General features: G+C 39.9%; 2 protein-coding genes across 6 annotated transcripts in view; one reads left to right on the forward strand and one right to left on the reverse strand.

Moving 5' to 3' along the window:
- The window catches only part of septin9a (septin 9a), a 72,533-nt gene that overhangs the window by 38,889 nt on the left and 8,939 nt on the right, over positions 1 to 24,705 (forward strand). For 4 of the 5 annotated variants that reach the window (XM_069149213.1, XM_069149216.1, XM_069149215.1 and 1 more), the window contains one exon: positions 23,241 to 23,447. In XM_069149213.1, coding sequence (XP_069005314.1) covers positions 23,241 to 23,447 — 207 coding nt within the window. Of the gene's footprint in view, positions 1 to 12,365; positions 12,453 to 23,240; positions 23,448 to 24,705 lie in introns of those variants that run through there. The other variant, XM_069149217.1, reaches the window with a different exon arrangement.
- LOC138198073 (uncharacterized) lies at positions 4,764 to 7,642 on the reverse strand. The gene is made up of 2 exons (XM_069149218.1): positions 7,589 to 7,642; positions 4,764 to 6,386 (listed from the first exon to the last, which is right to left on the reverse strand). Exon 2 carries the CDS (start codon positions 6,383 to 6,385, stop codon positions 4,895 to 4,897), a length of 1,491 nt encoding a protein of 496 aa, XP_069005319.1. The 5' UTR covers position 6,386; positions 7,589 to 7,642; the 3' UTR covers positions 4,764 to 4,894.

The following is a 24,705-nucleotide window of genomic DNA, read 5'->3' on the forward strand; positions in this document are numbered from 1 at the left end:
AATATTTGTTAATCAATAATTAAAATAATGGTTTGCTGCAGTTGTCTTTTATATAAACTAACAAAGTTACCTTAGCTAAATTAAGTTTTTAGCTGGAGGAACCAAGTTAACAGATGCCCCAGAAGTCCAGAGACAGAACTGAATGAAAAGAAGATTATTCATTTGTTTGATTTTATTGTTGAAACACAAATGTAGTCCCTCTCTATGTTTGAATTATCTTATTTCGTGGCAGGAATTAGATATTTCCTGCTGACTTTTCACATACTGACCCGGACTCCTTAAGGAAATGATTGAATTTGTCAGCTTTTTGACTTTTTTCTTACAGACCAAACAAACAGCAGAGTCTGTTTGTCATTAACACTTGGCTCCGGACAACTATTTTCTGAAAGCTGAGTCTGCAACAGTTTTTGATGATGACTCATTATCTTGTGATCTGTTGGGTCTTGTGCTGGCCTGCTGAATGCTGTCCTAGCTTCACCACAGTAAAACAGTATTCATCTCTTTCACACAAACATAAAGGCCTTTTGATAAACCTGCCTGGGACTTGGCTTGAAACAAGGACTTGTGCATGTCACAAGGGATGGAAACTTTCTCTGATAAATCTTTATCTGGTTGTGGGTGTTTTTGCAGGAAACATACATGTTAAAAAAAAACAGATCCGGTTATTAAAAAAAAGTCACCTGTCTTCCTGATTTTGCAGACCTAACTTAGGCTCAAGCAGTTTCCTTGAATTTATCTAAAAAAGAAAAAGAAAAAAGGCACTGACATGACTGTTAAAAAAAACTGTTTAATAAGAACACAATTTTACACTCTACAGAAAGAATACAAAAGAAAAAGAAAAATACACAAACAGACTATAGATGTTTTTAATTCTTGGCGTCATCAAAGCGATTTCCAGTCTATTAATCTCTGTCACACTCAGCATGGATCAGCAGTGAGTTACTACTACTAGATTTGATGTGATGATTATACATTGTGCACCCTCATACAAAAATAATCATTTTGCGTAATCAAACTACTTTTCAATTGTGTAATATGTTGTGGCTCCGCAGGCTTTTAGTCCATGCAAACACTTCAGCACCTTAATATGCTGATGATTTATTCATCTTTTAATGAGGTAGATGTGTTTACCTACATCATATCTCAATCTTAACTGAACAATGTTTACAAAATAAACTAATAGCACACCTAGTAAAATTAAACACATGGCGGCAAAGCACAGAACAGAACAACCCATGGCTGTCATCTAGTGGTACCAAATTGTGGTGACTGGCTAATTCAAAGTTCACAACCAACTTTAAAGTTCTGCTGGATTCTTGGTCCTAATTGTCATTTGGTTTAGACGATATCTGGGAACATGCTTTCTCTCATTTCATGTTACCTGCGATAACCAATGCAATTATCATTAAAATGCAAAACGTAAAGAAAACACAACATAAAACAGAAGCAGCACAGTCTCGAAAGTCACCCCAGAAATCCTGTTGAACAATTGCTCTTGGTGCAGACTGAAGCGTGAAGTCGAACCTTTCCTGGAACACAATAGACAACAACAGTCCAAGACAAGCAAGGTTACCCCACATCTTTCTTATGTGACTCAAGTGGTTGTCATTAATGTTTCTTCCAAAGCGGTCTCTGAGAGTGGTCAATAACTCAAGGTTTCCTTCCAATGGGAAATGTCTGAGCTCTCTTAAGAGGTTGGTCGTGACCTGGTATGTATGTTGTGGATCATATTCTCCCAACTGACGTGCAGGATGATGCTGTGTGATGTAGACCTGGTCTATTGTCTGTACAGCTTGCTGTCCCGTGTTCGGCTCCCTGATTCTGACTATGATCCGGTCCATGTTTCTTCCGTTATACTCAGGCCGGGGGTAGACGACATGATGTGGAAGTTGCGTTACACGTTGATTGAGATTGCCAATAGTGTAGTATTGGTATCTGGTATTTCCCCGAGGCAGTGGATCAAGCATCTCTTCATAGTTGCCATAATGATGTGACCCATACTCATCACCGTCTGGGTTAAATGTCAGCCGTACGATATTGTGACTAATGTCAGCTGTGTTTGCAAACCAGTGGAGCAGCAGAAGACTGTGCTTGGGCACACACCCGCCAAACTGGCCAAACTGGATTCTTCTCAAATCATTGATTGAATCGAGCCTCTGTACCGCTGACACAGAGGTAAGAACAAGGAACAGAGCAGCGCTGCAACCCGTGATTCTTCCTGACATCGTCATCATCCTGTAAAGATTAATTAAAGAAGTTATGAGTTTTATTGTTCATCCAGACTGTACATTCTCATTCCATACATGTATTTGTAACTAGGGATGCATCTAATGCATCAGTATATTTTAGAACGTGTTTATATTTTGATAAATAGGTAATTTGATCGTCTAAAAGATGGGCTCAAAACTTTTTCAGGCTGTCTTAAAGTAATGGTCATGTGGCCATATGAACATTCAAACAAGTTTTGTTTGTTGTTATCACTCCTCTGGATAATACTGGCCAGTCAGACTCAAACCAGTATGAGGAATGAACCTGAGTATGTTTAAAATGTCAGAGAGGTGGGGCAATGTTTTTTTTCCGTCCAGTTTCTTTTTCATGAGAAATCGTAACACATTTAGAAGCCAGGAAAGTGCAGTGTAATCCGCTCCATCCAAAATCTAACAGAAAAAAAAACTGTGCTGCATCATATCTTTAAATGTTGTGTACACCTTTTGTGCAAACCTTTTTTTTTTTACAAAGTTAAGTCTTTAGTTTGTTAATGAGTTTATTTATTTATTTATTTATTTATTTATTATAGGCAGTCAGGGTCACTTCAATCAAGTGGTCATATTTCAATGTCATTTCAGTATGAAATATTTATTTTGTTTCCACAGATAGTTTTTGCTTGCCGACCTGCAGCTGAGTGATAATAACAGAGAGAATGTTGTAGTTAAAAGACTAATTTGTTTGATCAGTCTAATGCAGGCGGCTCGTGTTCGCTTCAGATAACCTCTGAATACACTTTTACAAAGAACTAGGATCACTCGCAGTGAAAATGCATCGGAAACGAATATTTTTTTCTTAATAAATTAAAAACATGAATCGCAATCAATTATTTATTATTTGTTAATCCAGGTTTTGCTTCATGAGAAATCATAATACATGTACAAGCCGGGAAATGAAATGAAGTAATTTAATGTGTCCAGGCTCTGAAGTCTGTGAATATGTGTATCTGTATGCTTGTGATGCTGCAAAAGTTTCAGAGAATCTTAACAAAGTGCAGTGTAATCTGCTCCATACAAAATCTAACAGAAAAAAACTGTCCTGCATCGTATGTTTAAATGTTGTTTTCACCTTCAGAGTAATTTTTAAGCAGAGAAACGGTGACAATTAAGACTGGAACTAAATGCCGAAATGCAGAAAATAAGAGAGTTTACAGTACCTGCATTAGTCTGCTGCTGTTGAGTATCTGATCTCTGTGTCTGTGAGAGAACAGTAGTTAACTCCCTTTAGGTTTCTATTTCCTGGTTCATGAAAATGGAACTTTGGCAACAAACAGGAAGTTTGATTGCACAACAGTTTGGATAGAGAAACCTTTTTTTATTCAAAAACAATATGGTACTCTGTTTCAGTGTTTTGTTGACGTTTGCAAGGCATGTATAAGCACACAATTTGTAACACTACAGATAGAATAAAAAACATTTTAAAACAAACTACTTGATAAAACAACTACTTGATTACACATGCTGGAGCATTACGTGGTTGCGGAATTGAAGCCATTCTGTTGAAGTACTTTATTACCTACAATTAGGGCCATTTAAATAAGACTTTGTACTCTGTTCCAGTGTTTTGTTGAGGTTTACCAGGCATGTATCTGTTAAAATATAATTTAATGAGCAGAAGTAGGATGGAAAGTTTTACGGTGGGTGTGTCCGTTGGACTGCAGGATGAAGCAGTAGCAGAGTCCGGTTTATTATTTATGATTGAAGCCATTCTGTTGAAGTACTTTATTACCTACAATAAGGGCCATTAAATACGACTTTGTAGTGTTATTTAGGAACGGCAGTCTTGTAAATAGAGCTGTAAACCTTTCTAATGTCCAACTTTGTCATTTACAACAGATGCTTCAAACTGTACCATAGTGGTCAGAGTCTGCAGGTTTTTAGTCCAAACCAAGATTACATCACCTGAATTCACGCTACACATCTCTTTGTGATCACTGAACTTTTTTTGCTCTGGCTTTGTTGTCTGAATTAAAGTAGACTGAGTAGCCTGGGCTGGACTGAAACCCTGAAGACTTCATTGCACGTTGTTTAAGATCAGTGATTGAGAGTATTTTGGTCTTTCATCACAAGCCTGTTACAGAGCCACTATCTCAAATTTAATCAAACAACGTTTACAAAATAAGACACTATAGTGCACAATAAATTCAAGTATGGAAGAAAAACAAAGCAAACAACAGAAAAACATTTTGGAGAGTCATAAAATCTATACTGTATGTATTTATCATATTTGGGAGTTTAGAAATCCAAATGTGTTGATAGCATTTTTATTAAACATACACAAACAATCATGATCCCTTACATTTGATTAATATTGTAACAAAAATAGACATTTTACAGTGTAAAACTCAACTTGTCCGTGCTTTATGGTCAAACCATTTTATGGACACACTTTTTCTAAAGTAGCACAAACCCAGTTTCACATTTCAGTACAACAATTCCTAATCTGTCAACATATACACCTGTGCAGTATATCTGCAATGAACTCACAGACACAAGGAATGACTTGCATTTCTTTTAATTCTGCCACAATTTCATTGTCTTCTGGACTGTATTTTGCAATGAGCTTGGAATTATGTCTATACATCATATTTTATATACAAGGATTGTCTACAGTGTGTCTCCAGTGGTCTTCATTCACTCCAGCTTGGTGTGTGTGCTTTCACTTCCTCGTCCTTCAGTATGAATCTTGCTTGGACCCCTGGAGCAATAGTCATGCCTGAGTGATACTCATAGATATCATAATAGAAGTCATGGAAATCTGTGTTTGGTTTGAATTTTGTTGCCCATTGCCATTTCCACCATTCATAGTCATTTGTGGTTTTGTTGGCAGAGTTATAGAACCCAACCCAAGACTTTGAAAATGCTGACCTCCAATCACTAAAATACCTTTTCACATATAAGCGAGCACAAGCTTTACCATCTTTTGCAAAGAGTTGTAGTTTTGCATCGTAGCCTGTTATATTGACTGCTTGGGGATTCTTAAACTCAGTACCTCTTAATATCTCCTCTCCGCTGCCTTCCCAGAAGAGACACAGTTTCCTCACCTCGTGCAGCCGGACCTGAAGGCCTTCGCTCAGGGGTACTGATGTCTCAAAACTGCCTGACTCTGTGTTCCCAATAGACTTGTACGTCATGGCTTTCTCATCCTCATTATTTTTGTAAAGCACTACCATCACACCTTTGTGTAGAAAATGTCTAGGAACATTTCTCCAAAGAATTTGGGCTTTTCCATATTTGCCTGTTGTCACTTCAAGTTTTATCTCTCTTGTCTGATTCTGTGCCTGACTTACAAAATTCACACGAACACTAGTTGGTCCTCTTTTGGGGATATTGACAACAAAATCGGGTTTAGTGTTCCTTCTTGCTGCAGGCTGTGGTTTTTTCTTGGGTTGCTTGGTGGAGTGCTTTTCAGCGATCACAATAAACAACAGCAGTCCGAGACCAGCCAGGTCACCCCATGTGTTTCTAATGTGCCCTAACTGGGAGTTGTTAGCGTTGCTTCCATAGCGGTCTCTGAGATCCGTCAGTGAGTTCCATTCATTCGCTTCCATAGAGAACTCTCTTATCTGTCTCAAAAGGTGGTTACTGACCTGATATGTAAGATCTGGATTATACATTGTCCCCAGATTTTCAGTAGTCTCGTAATGCTGCGTGATATAGACCCGGTCTATTATCTGTCCATCTTGCCACTCCAAATTCTGCTCCCTGACTCTGAATATGATCCGATCCATGTTTCTTCCATCATACTCCGGCCCGGGGTGGACAACGTAAGAAGGAAGGTCCAACGAACTCTCTCGATTGAGATTGCCAACAGTGTAGTATCGGTATCTGGTATTTCCCTGAGGCAGTTGCTCAAGCATCCTTTCAAAGTTGCCATAATGATGTGAGCCATAATCACCACTGTTCGGGTCAAAGGTCAGCTGTATGAGATCATTATTGTCCAAGTCAACTGTGTCGACAAACCAGTGGAGCAGCAGAAGACTGTGCTTGGGCACAGACTGGCCAAACTTGATTTTTTTCAAATCATTGATTGAATTGAGCCTCTGTACCGCTGACACAGAGGTAAGAACAAGGAACAGAGCAGCGCAGCAACCCGTGATTCTTCCTGACATCGTCATCATCCTGTAAAGATATTAAAGAAGTTATGAGTTTTATTGTTCATCCAGACTGTACATTCTCATTCCATACATGTATTTGTAACTAGGGATGCATTTAATGCATCAGTATATTTTAGAATGTGTTTATATTTTGATAAATAGGTAATTTGATCGTCTAAAAGATGGGCTCAAAACTTTTTCAGGCTGTCTTAAAGTAATAGTCATGAGGCCGTATGAACATTCAAACAAGTTTTGTTTGTTGTTATCACTCCTCTGGATAATACTGGCCAGTCAGACTCAAACCAGTATGAGGAATGAACCTGAGTATGTTTAAAATGTCAGAGAGGTGGGGCAATGTTTTTTTTCCGTCCAGTTTCTTTTTCATGAGAAATCGTAACACATTTAGAAGCCAGGAAAGTGCAGTGTAATCCGCTCCATCCAAAATCTAACAGAAAAAAAACGTGCGCTGCATCATATCTTTAAATGTTGTGTACACCTTTTGTGCAAACATTTTACAAAGTTAAGTCTTTAGTTTATTAATGAGTTTATTTATTTATTTATTATAGGCAGTCAGGTTCACTTCAATCAAGTGGTCATATTTCAATGTCATTTCAGTATGAAATATTTATTTTGTTTCCACAGATAGCTTTTGCTTGCCGACCTGCAGCTGAGTGATAACAACAGAGAGAATGTTGTAGTTAAAGATTAATTTGTTTGATCAGTCTAATGCAGGCGGCTCGTGTTCGCTTCAGATAACCTCTGAATACACTTTTACAAAGAACTAGGATCACTCGCAGTGAAAATGCATCAGAAACAAATATTTTTTCTTAATAAATTAAAAACATAAATCACAATTAATTATTTCTTATTTGTTAATCCAGGTTTTGCTTCATGAGGAATCATAACAAATTTACAAACCAGGAAATTAAACAAAATAATTTAATGTTTCTAGTTTCTGAAGTCTGTGAATATGTGTATCTGTATGCTTGTGATGCTGCAAAAGTTTCAGAGAATCTTAACAAAGTGCAGTGTAATCTGCTCCATACAAAATCTAACAGAAAAAAACTGTCCTGCATCGTATCTTTAAATGTTGTTTTCACCTTCAGAGTAATTTTAAGCAGAGAAACGGTGACAATTAAGACTGGAACTAAATGCCTGAGCAGTCACATGAATGGAAGCCAAAGCAAATTAAAATCTTGCCACAGAAAATAAGAGAGTTTACAGTACCTGCATTAGTCTGCTGCTGTTGAGTATCTGATCTCTGTGTCTGAGAGAGCAGTAGTTAACTCCCTTTAGGTTTCTATTTCCTGGTTCATGAAAATGAAACCTTGGCAATAAACGGGAAGTTTGATTGCACAACAGTTTGGCTGGAGAAACCTTTTTTATTCAAAAACAATATGGTAATCTGTTTCAGTGTTTTGTTGACATTTGCAAGGCATGTATAAGCACACAATTTTTAACACTACAGATAGAATAAAAAACATTTTAAAACAAATTAATTTTAAGTGAAGGTTTTCCTTTACAGACTAATACTTATGTGTCAGTTATCCATTAGATTAATTCCCATTCTCTTGATCTCAATCACACAGGACGAATCATCAATGTGTCACCACTACTTGATTACACATGCTGGAGCATTACGTTGTTGCGGGATTGAAGCCATTCTGTTGAAGTACTTTATTTACCTACGATTAGGGCCATTTAAATAAGACTTTGTACTCTGTTTCAGTGTTTTGTTGAGGTTTACCAGGCATGTATCTGTTAAAATATAATTTAATGAGCAGAAGTAGGATGGAAAGTTTTACGGTGGGTGTGTCCGTTGGACTGCAGGATGAGGCAGTAGCAGAGTCTGGTTTATTATTTAGCCAGTATCAACTTCTCGGATACATTTCCATCACCACTATGGACTGAACATGGTTAATTAGCTTACGTTTTATGTTGGTCTTATATTTGTTCTTTATTTCAAGTTTTCATTGTTGTTTAAAGGTCACTGTCCATATATTTGCTATCATGTTATATTTTCCATGATTGTCTTCTTACATTGTAAAGTGTATACATGTTATAGCTTTTTACCAAATTTGATTTGAGACAGGTTTTATTGCCGAAAGTGCGCTGAAATAATATAATAAAAATTATTGGCAGTTATATTAATGTCAGTAAATTGTGGTAAAAATTGACTAATTTAGCATTTTGCCATTACTGTACAGTGCACAGAGCCACACAGCTGATCTATTATTCAGTATGTTATGGGTTGAGAAACGGGGATGACCTCCTACAAAAGATCCTCTGATGGATTCAAAGCAGGGATGTGTTGGTTTTAGATTAGTAGGTCACCAGGAGACCCAGTTTGTTTATTTCAAAGTAAATACTAATTTACCCAAATTTTACTTTTCTTTTCAGGACAATTATCATACATCAGAAAATGTCAGACGCACAGTTGGCTAAATATCAGAAATGGTTGATCAATGAAAATATTGTTCTGCATAGTTGAAACCCGTAGAGATCAATATCATGCTGAAGTTCATCTGCCTGTGCTGTGATGGTTTGTAGCATGAGGAACAGTTGAGGATGTGTGTGAGATGTTTAACAGCCCTGTTCAACTGCCTGTGCTGTTGCAACTCTTCCAGCAACCAGCAGGAGATGCTGTCACACAGGTAGTCGGCCTCACACCTGGAAGGTATCAAGCCTGGAGCTCATGAAAGCTTTGTGTCAGTGCTGCATTCAAGTCCACTGCAGTTTACAGTCCGAAACATACCAAACAAAAGATCACCCGTTCGGCTCGGTGTTAGTATTCATACACACACACACACACATACACACATACACACATGTGTATGTATATACATGACATGGTTCAGAGTGGGCAGCTGTTGTGAGGCTGCAGACTCTGTTTTCAAAGCACTGACTGGGTCTAATTTGGCTAAATCCTCCAATACAAGGAAGTACTTCCGCTTTTACCCGGGGAACTGGATTCATGTGATACCTCCATAAACATACACACACAGTGTTTTCATCACCTCAGAAGACATTGCATTGACTTACATTAATTTCCTGGAGGTTTAAAGTAATTCTACCTCAAACCTAAACCTAAGATTATTTTAACTTTAAACCCAAATCTTCATCCCAGAATTTTATCATTTACATTCAGGCTTTTTGTCCCCAAACAGAAGTGAAGTCCTCAGTGTGACTCGTGCGTACACATGGAGACACATTTCAGATTATCTTTATATGCTGCATAGAGGCTTTGGTATATCCTTTTGGCAAGCTAGAAAAAAAAAAAGAAAAGAGACACACGCAAAGTTAACATTTAGGTATTCTGTGGTCACCACCCACACCTTTCACATGGGCAGCACAAGAGAATCATACAAGCGATAATGCTGCTCAAGTTTTCTATTCTTCTCAGAAACTTCAACATTCACTGCAGCTAAAGAGTAATCATTTGTTAAACTAGTTATGGAGTTGTGGGGTAGAACTGATGCTTTATCCTTCGCATCTAACTCACCTCCATGCATCCCTATATATTCATTTAAAATGTCTCCCAGTCTTCCCATTTGATTACTTCACTTCACTCTACCTTTTCTGTAGAGAAAATGAAAACACTCTGTAAAGCATTTAATATAATTCACCCAGTGAGTCTACGCTGCTTCTATCTGTCAGATTTCTGTGTAATGACAGTCCTTGGACAGCTGCGAGGAACGCTGTCATGGGTCAGACAGGCAGCTCTATGCTCGGCCTGCCAATCCATGACACCATCTTGGCTCAGCTCAGCCCAGAAACATCAGCCCTGACATCGGCTTTTAGTCATTGCATCCTCCCGTCTCCTCAAAATGAAGATGTTTTTTTTTTTAGCTGAAAAGGCCATGTCCCCAGCAGGGCAGCAGCTCCGTTATAAAAGAGCATGCCAAGTTATGTTGGATCAAACAAATGACAGCTGGCACACTCTTCATGCATGCAGGGTTCAATCAGGAGTCAGAGTCCTTAACAAGAAGCTCCTGAGGGGAGGGGATTTTTATCTCACAAAAGGTATATTTTAAACTATTAATAACATTTGTGAAACCATGATTTTTTTTTTTTTTTCTCAGCTGTAGTTTGCTTGTGTAATATCGTCTCATGGTCATGTCTGAATAATCCACAGAAACATTTTTTGTAAAGAGGATCCAGGCTTCAAAGCCTCCACTGGGATATGCTGTTCCATACATGAAAATAGAGCTGAGGTGATTAAAAACCCAACAAGCAGGAACCAACTCCTCATCCCACCAGGCGCTCCTGTCAGGTTTATCTACACTTTTAGTATCTCCAGTTTAAACGGGGTGCGGGGGTTTATTGGGGCGATAAAGTGGAGCTTCAGACAGAGGGAGATGAAAAGAAGGCAAAGAAGGAGAGGTTGTAAGAGAGGGGGCCCCTTAGTTTGGGGAAAATATTAGGTTTTCCACATTGTAAAAACTAAGTACAGCGAAGGTTTATTTTAACTCCATATTTGGTTAAGACCTGGTTTTTATCCCACTTACAAGGTCAGATCTATGTTTGTGTGTGTGTTTGGGTTTTATGTGTTTGTTGGTATAGTACAGAACCCAGAAGGTCCATAATGCTCTGGGTGTAACAGGCGTCCAGCTCTGAGGTGCCAGCGTAGAGTTGGAGAACAGTTTGTCTTGGCAGCTGTCTGCATAATGACATGAAACAAATTCATCTTTCTGACCAATTGTGCCTGTTTTTTCAGGAACATGGCTGTTCATTTCAAGGAATGCAGGTGCTGCCCTCAGTGCGTGTGTGTGTGCGTGTGTGTGTGTGTGTGTGTGTGTGTGTGTGTGTGTGTGTGTGTGTGTGTGTGTGTGAGTGAAGCCACTGCACCAGTGTATAATTACACATCCTGTGAGGCTGGAGACAGCTGTGTCCTTCCTCTTTAATTACGCAAATATACATGAGAGTAGTAATTAGGCAAAACAATTGGTTTGTTCTCAGGTTTTTAAAGAATTAAGTGAATGCAGCATTTCTGGTAATTCAAAAAGATTGAAGGACTTGTCAGTGTAAATTTCTTCAGCTTTTAAATTTTTTTAGGTTAAACTGTTATTCTTAGTTTGGCCTCCCCTCTTAAGTATTATTTATTCAATTGGAAAATGGTCACTTTTTTTTCGCTGCTCGCTTTTTGTGTGATAATACAAATATTTTTGACACGCTAATGATTTTTATCGTTGAAATGTGTGAGGGTGTGATTGCCACCCTTGCCAAACATTTCTGCTTAGTTACGGAAGGATTATTCAACACTTCTTCCCCCCACATTTCATAATTTTCTGCCATTTTTGAGAAAAAACAAGTGTCACCACATCCTCTGCTCATTCTGCAGCACAGAGCAATGCCTGATTGCTTTGGCTTTAACAAAAAACTGTTTTCTCTGTGTATTTTGTTTTCAAAACTTAGATTTTGCATCAATCAATAAGTATTTCCCAAAACTGTGAAACCCTGATGTGCGAAAGACACTGATACTCCAAAGGTGTTGTGTCAGAATGTTAATTAATATCTCGAAAACTAAAAGTAAAGCCAGTCAGCAGTGTCATAGGGAATCCTAGTAGTCTGATGTGATGTGTGTCAGGTCTGTGTGAGAGGAATGAGTGGGATGTTATGAATGCAGAGCCCAAGGAGCAGATGAGAGGGTCGGGAAGGTAATTAGGGTTGTAAATTATTCTGGGAGTAAAGGAGAGGGGCATGAAGCTGGCCAAAAGGCTGGAGGCGACCCTAAGGTAGAGGTGCACAGTTGTTTTTGTTTGTTGTTGTTGCTCACCACTGCTACTGACAAACACGTTTTTCTTCGTCTAATGTGATCTCTACTAGAAGTTTCTACTTTCTTTGTGCAGACGAGGTTTTTTTTGGTTGTTTTTTTGGGATGGAAGGAGGAAGGGAGGGAGGTGGTGGTGGGGGGGGGGGGTCTTTTGGAGGAAGTGGGCGTGTCGTGTTGCTTTAAGTGCTGAGTCACATGACAGGCCCGGGTGGGAGGGGGAGGCAGGGAGCTTCCAGAGCCACAGCAGAGTTTGGCCTCTTAACGGGAGTGCTGCACTTCGACAGGGGACGACTCTTACACACACACACTTCACACGCGGTGAGTGCTTTGCATACTGGGAGGGAATGTGTGTGCGTTTAAGAATACAGTTGGAAGTAGAAGAAGTAGGCTACGTTTTGTTTTTTGTTTTTTATTTCTTTGCTGCTTGCTGTCCTGGAAGGAGAGATCTGTTGTTTTATAGTTCAGTCGTTATTGTGTTTTTGTTATTGTTGTTGTAGCAGTTTATTGTGGGGCTGAACATTCATGGTGGCTGCTCATAAGTTAGTGTGTAAAGAGACATGCCTTTGAGTTCAGGTATAGGTGTGAATTTCACAACGTTTTTTTCATCCATGTACATTTTCTTCCGTCTTTCATCCCCTAAATGTCTGCTGTTTGACACGCTTTGTAATCAATCTGTCGTTGGATAACACACACACACACACACACACACACACACACACACACACACACACACACACACACACACACACACGTATGTATAGAGGGCTTGGTCCATCATGTTGAAGCCGCTTCTCTGTTTAAAGTCACATTTCTGTTTTTTTTTGTTTTGGTTCCTCCCTCCTGACATTGTCCACACACTGGACACGTTCTGCTGCCTCTGACAGTGACTTATTACCAGATCAGCTCGGGAGCACTCAGAAGTGTGTGTGTGCAAAGTGAAAGGTTAGCACCACATTGTGTGGAAGGGAATCTTTTAGTTTTGCTTTGAAAAGTACACTGAAGGAATCTTCTTGGCTAATGATAATCGGTGGAAAGTCGTCTTTAGTCCTTTCCAGCAGGAAACACTAAGTATCAAATTTTGACCAAAATCAAAGGGTATTCTCTTTTTATGTTTAGTTTGGCCTGCTTTGTTATGGATTAAGTTTCTCTCTCAACTTTATTTTTTCATGTCTGCTTTTTTGGACTTGTCTTTCTGTCCGTGTTTGAGCGATGAGAAAGTGGTTGCGGTAATTCTTGGCCTACTATCGATGCCACATTTGGGACAAAGCAGGGCCTCAGCATTGTACCACCAAGGCTTTGTTGTCTTGGGTTGACCTGGAGAATACAAGGCACTGCTCTCTGGTAATATTAAACCAGCAGAAAACGCCAAACGCCCCTCACCTTTTCAAAGAGTCACCCGCCTCTGGTTAGCCTCACAAGCATGCACACACACACACACACACACACACACACACACACACACACACACACACACACACACACACACACACACACACACACACACACACACACACACACACCTACACACACACACAGAGAGCTGTTGAAAGGAGCTCTGTTGTGGCCCCTGTGCATTGCGGGACGAGAACAGACACTGGCCTTTCACCAGTGTTTAATGGCACGCTGAAAAGGTCATCGTTACCTTCAGTATCTTGCGTGTCTTTGTGTGCCTGTGCACGCTGTGAGTCGGGGAGGGAGATTATGCATCTGTCGTGGAATTTAGCATCATAACTTTGAAATTCAAAATATGTAATGAATGTAACCGGAGCTCTGTAAGGTAAAATTGATAAGGTTTTTTTTTTTTTTTTTATCTCTGGCTTGATACAGTGTACATACTCAGAATAGCTGGTTTACATTTTCTAGTGTGTGCATGTTCAATCTGTTCACTGTAAGAGAGCTTTGACAATGTGAGACATTAGAGGCTGTAGTACGTAGACCTGTGGTATATACATTTTGAAAAATAAGTGCAATTGTCTGCAGACTTTCAGGAAAATATAATCTTTATTATAGTATTAGAGCATAGATAGGTCTAACATCATCAATCTTCAACTATTTTGAGGCCTTAATCCTCCAGTTGGATGGGTGATATTTTCATTGTCAAATAATATGTCTTAGACTGTAAAAATAGTGTTTCTTTAAAGCGGAACATTGATCATAAACTCTCAGTGTAATGAAATCCAGCTGCTCTGCAATATACACATACAGTGTAACATTATATTTTGAGGAACTACGAGACCTATGCAGTACTTAAGCATGTGCTGCAGTGTGAAGCTGCATTTCATATTGTTTTACTGGTAGAAAATATGAGCTAAATTACATATGGAATCACATTTAGTCAACCATTTATGCATAAAATCAAGTCAATCTGATGTTGGGACAAAGCAAAATTTGACTCAGTAGTTTGGTCGTCTGAAGATATTGTCCACTGTTGTGCCTTTGAGCTTTGAATGTGGGTCAGTCACAGTCCATAAATACTGCTCCTGAGGCCTGGAGAGGACCCGAATGGCAGGCTTTATATTACATAGACATACAGAGTGTAGAGTGTGTCCAAGAGCCGGAGGACTCCTGCTGGTTGTACTGTTGATAGAGTGGTGGGAGTATGTTTGTGCGCATTCGGATGTAAAGTGAAACCATTTTATTTATTTGTGTCCTTTTTTTATTTTGTCCTAAAGTTGTCCTTTAACAATGTGTGAATGCATAATCGAACATTAAAGTACTTCTGCTGATACAGAATGGATAAGAGCATAACTGACATTTTCCAATTTGTTATTTGAGCTGCTGTGAGTATTATGTGATGTGGAAATATTTCTGGAGGAACATTGTTTGACTATACTGATATTCATGAATTTAAAATACTAGATGCAAAAGCTTGTTGTTGTTTGTACCATGTGCTGCTGCATATTGACACATTACTGCATTTAAAACGTGGTTTGCATGTGACTGCTCCTGACTGTTTTCCTAGAGGTGAGGCATGTGTGAGGACAGAGGTCAGATTCCTGAGCCCTCTGGCCCTGTGGACCCACGCTTGCTGTCAGCCAACTATTTCACTGATACACTCTGACCCGCTCTCTGAGCTAAAGAACGATTTTGTGTCACTACCACAACCCGGCTAATGACTTTTAACAACTCCTGTCAGTGGGCATCCAGCAGGTAATAGCTAGCTAATTTATTAGTCAGCCTCTTTGTAAAGAGCCTTGGAAAATTGGCAACTTCCTGATCCATTGTGTTTTGTGTAAACACACTTAGGGGTTAATGTTTAGCAGTGGCCTTAGGGTGGAATATCTTTTGTAAACTGCATTTAAGTGAGGAATGTTGCACTGTGGTGGAATTGCTTTCCTTAATTGTAGATGTTTAGTTAGAAATTAAATAAATGAGCCTTGGATTGGTAAATTAAAAAAAATTCTCTCATACTTGTGTGTTTGTACTTTACACTGATGCTGCATACATTTCACAATATATGGATGAAACTTTGCAAAATGCACTTTGTTGCTGCTGAGAGACCATTTCCTTGTGAGCTGCTTGGTGTCAGAGGCAGCGGAGCAGCCTAGAAAGACAACAGGTCTCTTGTGCACCAGCACAGCGTAGAGTACCGAATGCATTCCTCTGGCAGTCTAGACAAACCTGTGGGTTTCTGCTGTCATTACAGTAATTTACATGTCTCAACTGTCGACAAAGTGACGCTAGCTGCTGGTGCTACTTGCACTGACACGGACAGAACTCGGGCCTTGTCGGCTGAAAGTACAAAGGTTGCATTAACAGTGTTGGAGACTGAGTGTTAATCGGTGTGTCGCCATGGGATTATTTCATAAATACTGCCACAAACATGAAGAAAAATACTGCGTAGTGTACAAATGAAATGCATCACACATATACAGAATAGAAGAAAAAAATGGACACTGTCCAGTGCCAGGTGACATTGAGTGAGTGAGACCCTGCAGGGGTCAAAGGGCCCATTTCTCCTGAGAGCTGAATGATGAGGACGCTGGGAACTCGGCCTTGCTGCACAAACACTCTGACTTTAATAACACAACAGACCATGTTTGCACTGCCACCAAACCAATTTCCCCCTTTTATTAAGGGATTCACTGTGAGAGGGTGGGAAAATGTGTTTATGTGTGTACATGCATGATTATGTCTGTCGTAAACCCATGTGGTTTGGGGTATCAAATTGATTCTGTGCTTGAGGGCTGCTGGAACCTCAGTTCAAAGTAACTGAATTCATTTGATTCCTTCAACACAAGTTTCTCAGCTGTGTTTGTACCATCACTTCCTCTTATGGGAAATCAACCCCAGAAAATCCAGCTCGAGAAACAGTGGAGAGGCGGGAAAGTTGTTTTTTTTTTATCAAATTGAATGAGATTTGCAGCCGCTCACATTCATTTTTCAAGAAACATCTGGGTCACCGTTAAAACAAATCTAGCAATGTGAAGATGACACATGCCTGCCTACCTCCTTTGTCTCATCAGGGAATGTAAATAAAGGACAAAAGGAGGAGGTGGTTTAATTAGGGACCGTAAAAAGGTTTTCGACCAGAGCAAAAGATCTAAAATCCCATTTAGTGGATTAGTCCACTAATGTGTGTTCGACATGACGATCCATGCAGGCACTTAAATTACATGAACTCAGACTGCTCTCACTTGGATTGTAAATAATGGTGGATACTTTCAAAATAATTATTGCTGTTATATGTAATTTGGATGACGTGCAATGAGAACATTGATATTGTTATAGTTTAGTTTGTGGCCAGAAACTGCAGTTTAAGTTTACCATTTGCAACTGGAATGAATTATAATTAATGATGTTATTTATAGAAATATTACAAATTTCGTGACTTTTTCTGTTTATATTATCGCTCTTCGCATTGATGTTTGGAACTGATGTTGTGTCTTGATTTTCAGTATTAATAAAAGAACTAAAATTATATAACTAGATGAAGCTGATCCCTAATACTACAATAGTTTTGCTGTTGTTGACTCATCCTGGGCTTTTGAAAGTCTTTAAGTTCCTCGAGAAGCAGCAGGATTCGCTAGATCACAACATCACCGTCGATTATGAGTTCACACAATCTATCTCGTCAGGCTTCAAATTATCATTCTTTATCTAAACCAGCGCTGGTTTGGTCCGATCAGTGTCCTGTGAGGACTTACTGGCAGCTGCGGGCGTGAATTAGGTGTGACGACAGCGAAAAGCAACTGTCCGTTCAAAAACGGTGATCTGATTGGTTAAAGTTAGACCGTGCTCGACGGTGATAAACGGATAGTTCAATCAACGACCTGCAAATTATTCTATTTGATAGCGACTGATCTTTTCCAAAGAGTTTCCAAAACTGTATTTGTGGTAAAGAAAACGGTAGAAAGTGGGTAACTTTCTTCATCCTGTATCCCACAGTTGTAAAAGTGTTTAAATAAAGGGAAAGATTTTATACAATCGGCGAGTGAGTCCCTGCTCTAGATAACAAAAGCTGGTCCAAGTTTCAAATCCTTTTTTCTCTCTGGATTCCTCTCTGGTGATTCAAGTCTGTTTGTACAAAAGATCAAACCACTGCTTTGTCATACAGGGACTAACCTCAGTGCAGCTCTTCTCCAACCTAAACTGGGAACATGACCTCTGACCTGCTCGCCACGCTGTCAAGATCAACACCCCGGACAGCTGAGGCACAGCTCAGTGGTTTTGACCACATCGCCACTAAACATAGATGACACAGTCACAATTTTCTTTATAATTCTTCGTAGTTTCAGTGGCTTTTGAAAATCCCGGTGCACTGAACAGGAACATGTTTAGCTGGTTTCAAATGTATTTACATCCCAGTTTGGAGGCCTGTGTGTAGTTAGTGAGGAATGCCCCAGGCCAAAAAGAGGAATAAATCACAAACTCTACTGTCCACACATTTTTTTTTTCCTTTTCCTCCCCTCCTCCTCTATTCTGCATGCCTTCCTCTGTCCTCCTTTCCCCGACCTCCCCCTACTCAATGGTCCTCTTCCTTTTTGCTTCGTCTCTTTATCTCCCACTTATCTCCCACGTCTGCCCTTCTTTCTCCACGTTTCTTTCTCCTCCCTGCTCTTGTTCCTCTTTTCTCTTAAATGCTTTGTGGTACGGGAGACTGCGTGCCACATTTACAAAAAGCAAAGCAATATGACACCGCTGGAAGCAAGAAAAAAAAATTATTCTTTAGTGCCTGTAATTGAAAACAGCATCATGGCAAGTCCAATGAGTCATTCTTTGCTTTCCAATTGCTAAAATTAATTTTGCTTTTTTGCAGACTTACAGGAAGCACATTATCCATGCAGTCCCATTACTTGACGTGATACAGGGGAAAAACTTTTGAGAAAGTAGAGCTGAGGGATGATTAACTCTTAGATCAGTGATGTGTGGTGAATGGGAAAGTTATTGTGAGGTGATTCATTGCCTTTGAAAACATGGTGAAAAATATAAAATATTTCTCCACAACATGAACGACGTTTTACAATGTAAACAATCAAAAAGTTCTGAAATCCAAATCCTTAATTGGTTAACGCTTAAATCTGAGCTAATCTGCTTCATTGTTACTGTATTTGTGCAGTTTGACCATGTTTTATTGACAGTTAATGGCAACATAAGCAAACATATATCCCCAAATGTCATCACGTTTTCATCCAAATGTCGCTTCAGTGTGAATGGTGCACAGAAATGCATGACTTCCCCTTTTCCCTTCAAGGCAATGAGGAAACTACACAAAATGCAGAAGTGTGAAACAGAAACTGTTCAGCATGATTGTTTAAAAAAAAAAAAAAAAGAGAGAAGAATCTGGAGCCAGTCGACCTCCAGCTGAGAGAGGCTCCTTCAGCCCACATTTACATTAAAACCAGATTAATTCTATATGACAACAGCCAACATACATATTCATATATCTGTTAAATCCCTCTTTGACCTGACGTGCGTGGGTATTTTTTGGGCCACTGCGTTTGCTATGGTTGGGGTAACATCCACCAGCTGGTAAGTCACCAGGGCCAGACGTTTTACAGGCGGAGGTCAAATGTTTTAACATTTACAGGGCTGCGCTCCAACTGGTTGTGTCCTGACACCTGTGTTTACTGGCTAAGAACCATTACAGGTCTGCAGCACTTTGGCAAGACGTCATGGAAGAGCTGAAGGTACTGAATACCTCCGCCTGATGAATGGTCAGTCTGTCCAAATGCAGGCTACTATGAGGTCCTTCTCAGTTCTGGTTTGACTCTCTCTCAAAACAACAGCGCTGACAGATTCACTCGCAGCTTGACATTTTTGTATCAACATCGCTACATTGTGGGATCTGCTGTTTAGTGAAGTTAATGACAGTTTACTACCTGGAATGAAAGTGATTTATTTCCATTGTTGGCGTGAGCTGGGTTTCCCACAGTAGTGGTCCAGGACTTTGTGTTCCTGAGCATGTTGCATGTTTGCCAAGTTGTATTACGGTGTTTGACTCGATTTTGACTTGGGAAAATTAGTGGTTTACATTGATGAAGGACAGTTAACAATGCTTTGAAGAGCTTTGCTGCTTCTGTCTGGGAAAGTAGCTAGTGACCAGCTTCTACTCTTTTTATCTCTCTTCCATTCACTCTGTCTTGGCTTTAGTATTTTTCCACCCAATCGCTATTTGATACAATAGATGTGAACAGCATTGTTCTCTGAAATGAGACACTTATTTCAGGATGTTCTCATATCACATACAGGTACTGTAATTGTAAATGGAACTTCTTCTTTTTTTTTTACTAAAATGCCAGCATGGGTTGGGCAATAACACAAATTTAAATAAGAGATTAAGGGCCAGTTTACAGAATCAAATTTCCCATTTTATCTCTAATTAAGTGAATCCAGATGAAGTCCATTATTTTTCTCATGCTTCTAAACCTACACTTAACATAAAATGGGAAGTGTGCATAGAGAATTGGAGAAATATGTTTAAGCTTTAGACTGTTGGGATTCTGGATTACGCTGAGACTGCATCTAGAAATCTGAGCGACATACAGCTACAACAATGGATTATTTTCATCAACAGTTCTTCTGCTGATGGGCTGATTATTTGTCAAATGCTAGAAAATAAGGGAGCATTGACCTTAAGTTTTCTGAAGTCTAAGATGATGTATTCGACTGCTTTTTTAAGGGTCCAAACTGTAAAGATACTCCGTTCATAATTATGAATAAGGAACATCATCTCTTCCCAGAGAAGAAGCTAGTACAATTGAATGTTTGCCATTTTCTCTTGAAAACAAATTAATCGATTGTCGGAATAGTTGACAATCAGTTAATCGTTTATATGTTTCAGCACTAAAAAGATGTTTTGACTGTTTAACTTGTTCCGAAAATGTATCTCATCAGTTTTTTTTCAGATGTATCTGCTGTTGGAAGATATTTGAGAGACCTTTTGAGGCAGATATTGTATCTCGCGTGTCTGTTAACCTAGTTCATTTTATGTCCATTTCCTTTGATGCCTTTGATCTGGCCTCAGGTGGAGCTCTGTTGTTGCAACATTGCCTGTTAGCCCCTGGCCAACATCTCTGTTTACAGCACATTACTGTCACAAAGGCACAGCAGAGAGAGAGGGAGAAAGATTGACAGGGGCAAGCAGAGGATTAAAGACTATGAGGTGGCGATAAAAGAAAACCAAAGGAGTTTAGAAATACACCATAAATGTAATGTTCAAGATCACAGCCAGATGAGTAGCAGAAGGGAGGAAGGAGGCGAATGTCACAACAGAAAAAGACGGAGTCAAAAGTGAGGGACAATAAAACACGGAGTGTGGAGGGGAAGCTGATGACAGGACAAACAGAGTCAGTGTGAGGAGGGAGGAAAGGGTGAGGTCAAGAGAGAAAAAGACACAAGCAGAGCAGAGCAGAGGTATGGGAACGTGGGAGGAGCAGAGGTGGAGGGCAGTGAGTCGCAATAAGTTGCTGACTGACTGCTGGAACAGGATGGGGAAGTGGTGAAAGAGGCCAGGAGAGCTGCTTCCATAGGTGGGTCTCTTTGACACATGGATTCACACAATGGAGCACATTATAACAGTAAGACTCATGGACATGAACTAGTTTTGAGTTTCCACAGCAGTGTTATTTCTCATCGTCTTTTTTCTTCGTCCATTAATCAATACGATGCCAGGCTGAAGGGTATATTTGGACTTTTCTACCAGCAGAGGTGCCCGTCCTTGTTGATTTTAAGTCCTCGAGTGATTAGAGTGAACTGGCTTGTTGTCTGGACTTTTTCTCCTTGTGACAGGCCAAGAGTTTGTTGGAATTCAAGAGCTGTTAAATTCTTGGCAGGCTGACTGTGTGTGTGTGTGTGTGTGTGTGTGTGTGTGTGTGTGTGTGTGTGTGTGTGTGTGTGTGTGTGTGTGTTCGTGTTTTTATGTGCTTGTACATGCGTGTGTGTGTGTGTGTGTTCATGTTTTTATGTGCTTGTACATGTGTGTGCTTACAGGTCAGCTGTGTGATCAAATGAAGGAAAGGCTGAGTGTGTGAAGTCATGGCAACCACCATGTTTAAATGCGCAAACTCAAGCGTATAGTGTGTGTGTGTGTGTGTGTGTGTGTGTGTGTGTGTGTGTGTGTGTGTGTGAGAGAGAGAGCCAGGCTAGCTGTGAGTGGATCAGGTTTCAGCCTCAGCAATGTCCCTCTTTTCCACTCTCACATTAACAGGACAGTAACACTGCACTACACAGAGCGAGGGAATGGGAGGCCTTGTGAAGGGGTAGCAGCTACATGAACTACCATACATACAGGTATAAACACTGTCGTGTAAATTCTTCACCTACACTGACTCAACACAGTTACAGAGGTACAGTCACTGTCTGCATGCACAGATTGCAGTGAATGTATTAAAAGTTGAATATTTATCTTGTGATTAGACACATCTGTAGGCGTTCCACAGAAGGACATTAAGCTAATCATTTTCAAAATAAACTGCAGGGATAACTGGATTCCAAGTCCAATGTACTTTAATACTGCAGAGTATATTTTCTAATATTTTTTTCTGTTTAGTCAAGAAACTGCTGGCGTGTGACCAGTCGTCCCCTCTGTTTGAAAATCAATCGATGTTTTTAGCCATTTCAGCAGCGTTGCAATGTCTGTCAATCCCACCATATTTGGTCCGGACTTAAATAACTAAATATCTCCTAGATGGATTACCTGGAAATGTATGATGAACAGAGGGGGAATGTTACCAACGTGTCAGGTTCCCTCATATTTCCTTTAGTGCCACCATGAGGTTGACATGTTTGGGCTTTTACGGAAACTCTTCAGTCTTCGGATGGATGGCTGTGAGATTTCATCCACATGTCCATAGGGCCAAGAGGATGATGATTTTGTTGATTCTCTGACTTTCCAAAATGGAAATTTGCTGTATTCTTAATCACAACCAAACACCTTCATCAACCTCAGCTGACTGTGTTCATTCCCAAGCAGCAAATTTCACATACCAATATGCTAAACTAAGATGATATTAAGCAGCTTAATATCACCCCTTCAGCATGTTGACATTTAGCTCAGAGCACAGCCTCACAGTGCTGCTACAATGTCTGTAGATTCTCAGTGTTTTTGAAAGATGTTTGGTTAAAAAGCAGGCGGCTAAACCGGTTTACTACTTTGGTTCCAATCCTCCAGCAGATTCACCCCAAGCGTAACCGAGTAAATACTGCGTATTATGATTTTCATGTATCAAGTAGTTGATTATGAAGTTATAGAACAAAACCAGATAGCCGAGCAGTCAGGGTGCCAGAGCAGCGATTCCCCAGTTCTACCGAGCTAGGCCTTTCCTTCACGTCATTCCTCTGCTCTCTTCCCCCTGTCGATCTCTACTGCTGCTGTCAAACAAACACATAAAATGGTCATTAAAAGTCATCTTTAAACAGCTTACTACAGCTTTTTGGTATTTCCTCAAACTTGATTCTTGGAGTTCCTGCTGCATAATTGATTTCCAATATTCTCCTCAGCTGTGCACCTCTCATGTCCACTTCCTCGTTCTATTTACATAACCATGTTTTGCACATTCTCTGCATTGCTTATTATCTGTCACTTCTCCCCACTCCTCCTTTTAGTCATAAAACACCACAACAACGTCCCTCTAACCTTTTCTTTCCTTCTGTGTCTCAAATCAGGACCAGAAGTGTTTCCCAGCTACAACAGCAGTGCCATGTCTGAGGCGGTGGTGCCTGATGCTATGGTGTCCCCAGCAGTGGGTTTCTACGGGGAGAAGCCCGGTGGCCCCGTGGTGGACTTCAGTTATGTCGGCATTGATGCCATTCTGGAGCAGATGAGGAGGAAGGCGATGAAGCAGGGTTTTGAGCTCAACATTATGGTTGTGGGTAAGTAGAGCATGTTCGCACTTACTAAAATGTCCAGATTTAGTTTGATAGTGCATGACTGTGTCAAATAGTACCGTAGTACAGTGAGAAGTTCACATTTGCATGTTTGGTATTAGAACTACTCCTGGCATTACCCTGGACTGATGGTAATTTAAAACCTACCTTTTTGGTCCAGACTCTCTGACTTTTTCCATTTGGTCTGAACCAAAATAGCAGGTATGAAAGCAGCCTTGAACCAAAGGACCAGAATTTAGTCCGACAAAAAGAGGTGGCCTTGGTCCAGATCAAACTGAGCACTGTTTGGTTTGTTCACCGTGTGAACTAAGGTTTCGTCACCCATTGAACATAGAAGAAAAAGAATGAGTAGATAAGTAAAAAATGAGCCGCAGTAGCACGAGAAGAGGAGGAGACAAAGTTCTCTGCCTTGTCCATTGATTTTGTATAAAGGGGTACCATGGCGGCCGTTATCCTTTCTTATTGTCCTATCAGTCAGTGTAATAATAAGTACTACTCACCTTACTGCTTTATACAGAAACAAAGTGACCAATGTTTGAAGGATTGCTTCAGTCATTGCATCTACCTGTCTAGGACAATATCATTTTATTCAAACTAGTCTAGACTACTGCGCTGAAGTTGGTGTTGCTAATAATGTCATTGATAATATTATAGTGGCAATGAAAGGAATCTGTTCATTTATTTTTCTCCAATCAAATGGAAAAGCTACTGACATCACGCCTATGTTGGATGCATGCCTGTCTACAAACCAATCATTGTCGAGTATGAGAGGCAGCCCATGTAGGTCTGTCATGCAAAGTTCTTTATTGTGCTCGCAACACTGCAGTGTGAAACCAGAACTAACCAGATCAAATTGATTCATCATAATAAAATCCGGAGCCTTGGTTCGGATCTAATAGCTTGGTGCTTCACTGTGGATGGCTGCTCCTAAATATTTAATAATGGCCACATAGAGAGAAGGAATTTCTCCGTCAGGACTAATAAAATATAACTTAGAAGTGGGGATTCTTGCTAATGGATGCTTGTTACTGGACATGTCTACTTGTTTCAGGGTTTGTAAACCTGACGTAAGTCTGCATACATAATAATGTACTTTGAACAAGTGGATGTTTTTTTTTCCCAATTATATTCTCTGAGCCTTGTCATCTAAGCAGACTCTGATGTTTTTTTTTACATCTAGTATCAACATCTTACTAATACACTTGAATGTATGTTTATCTCAAAACAACCTCAACCAACTCTT

This window comes from Embiotoca jacksoni, unplaced genomic scaffold, assembly GCF_022577435.1.
Source record: "Embiotoca jacksoni isolate LCO1_2020_lvr unplaced genomic scaffold, fEmbJac1.0.p SCAF_15, whole genome shotgun sequence".
NCBI classification, from domain to species: Eukaryota; Metazoa; Chordata; class Actinopteri; family Embiotocidae; genus Embiotoca; species Embiotoca jacksoni.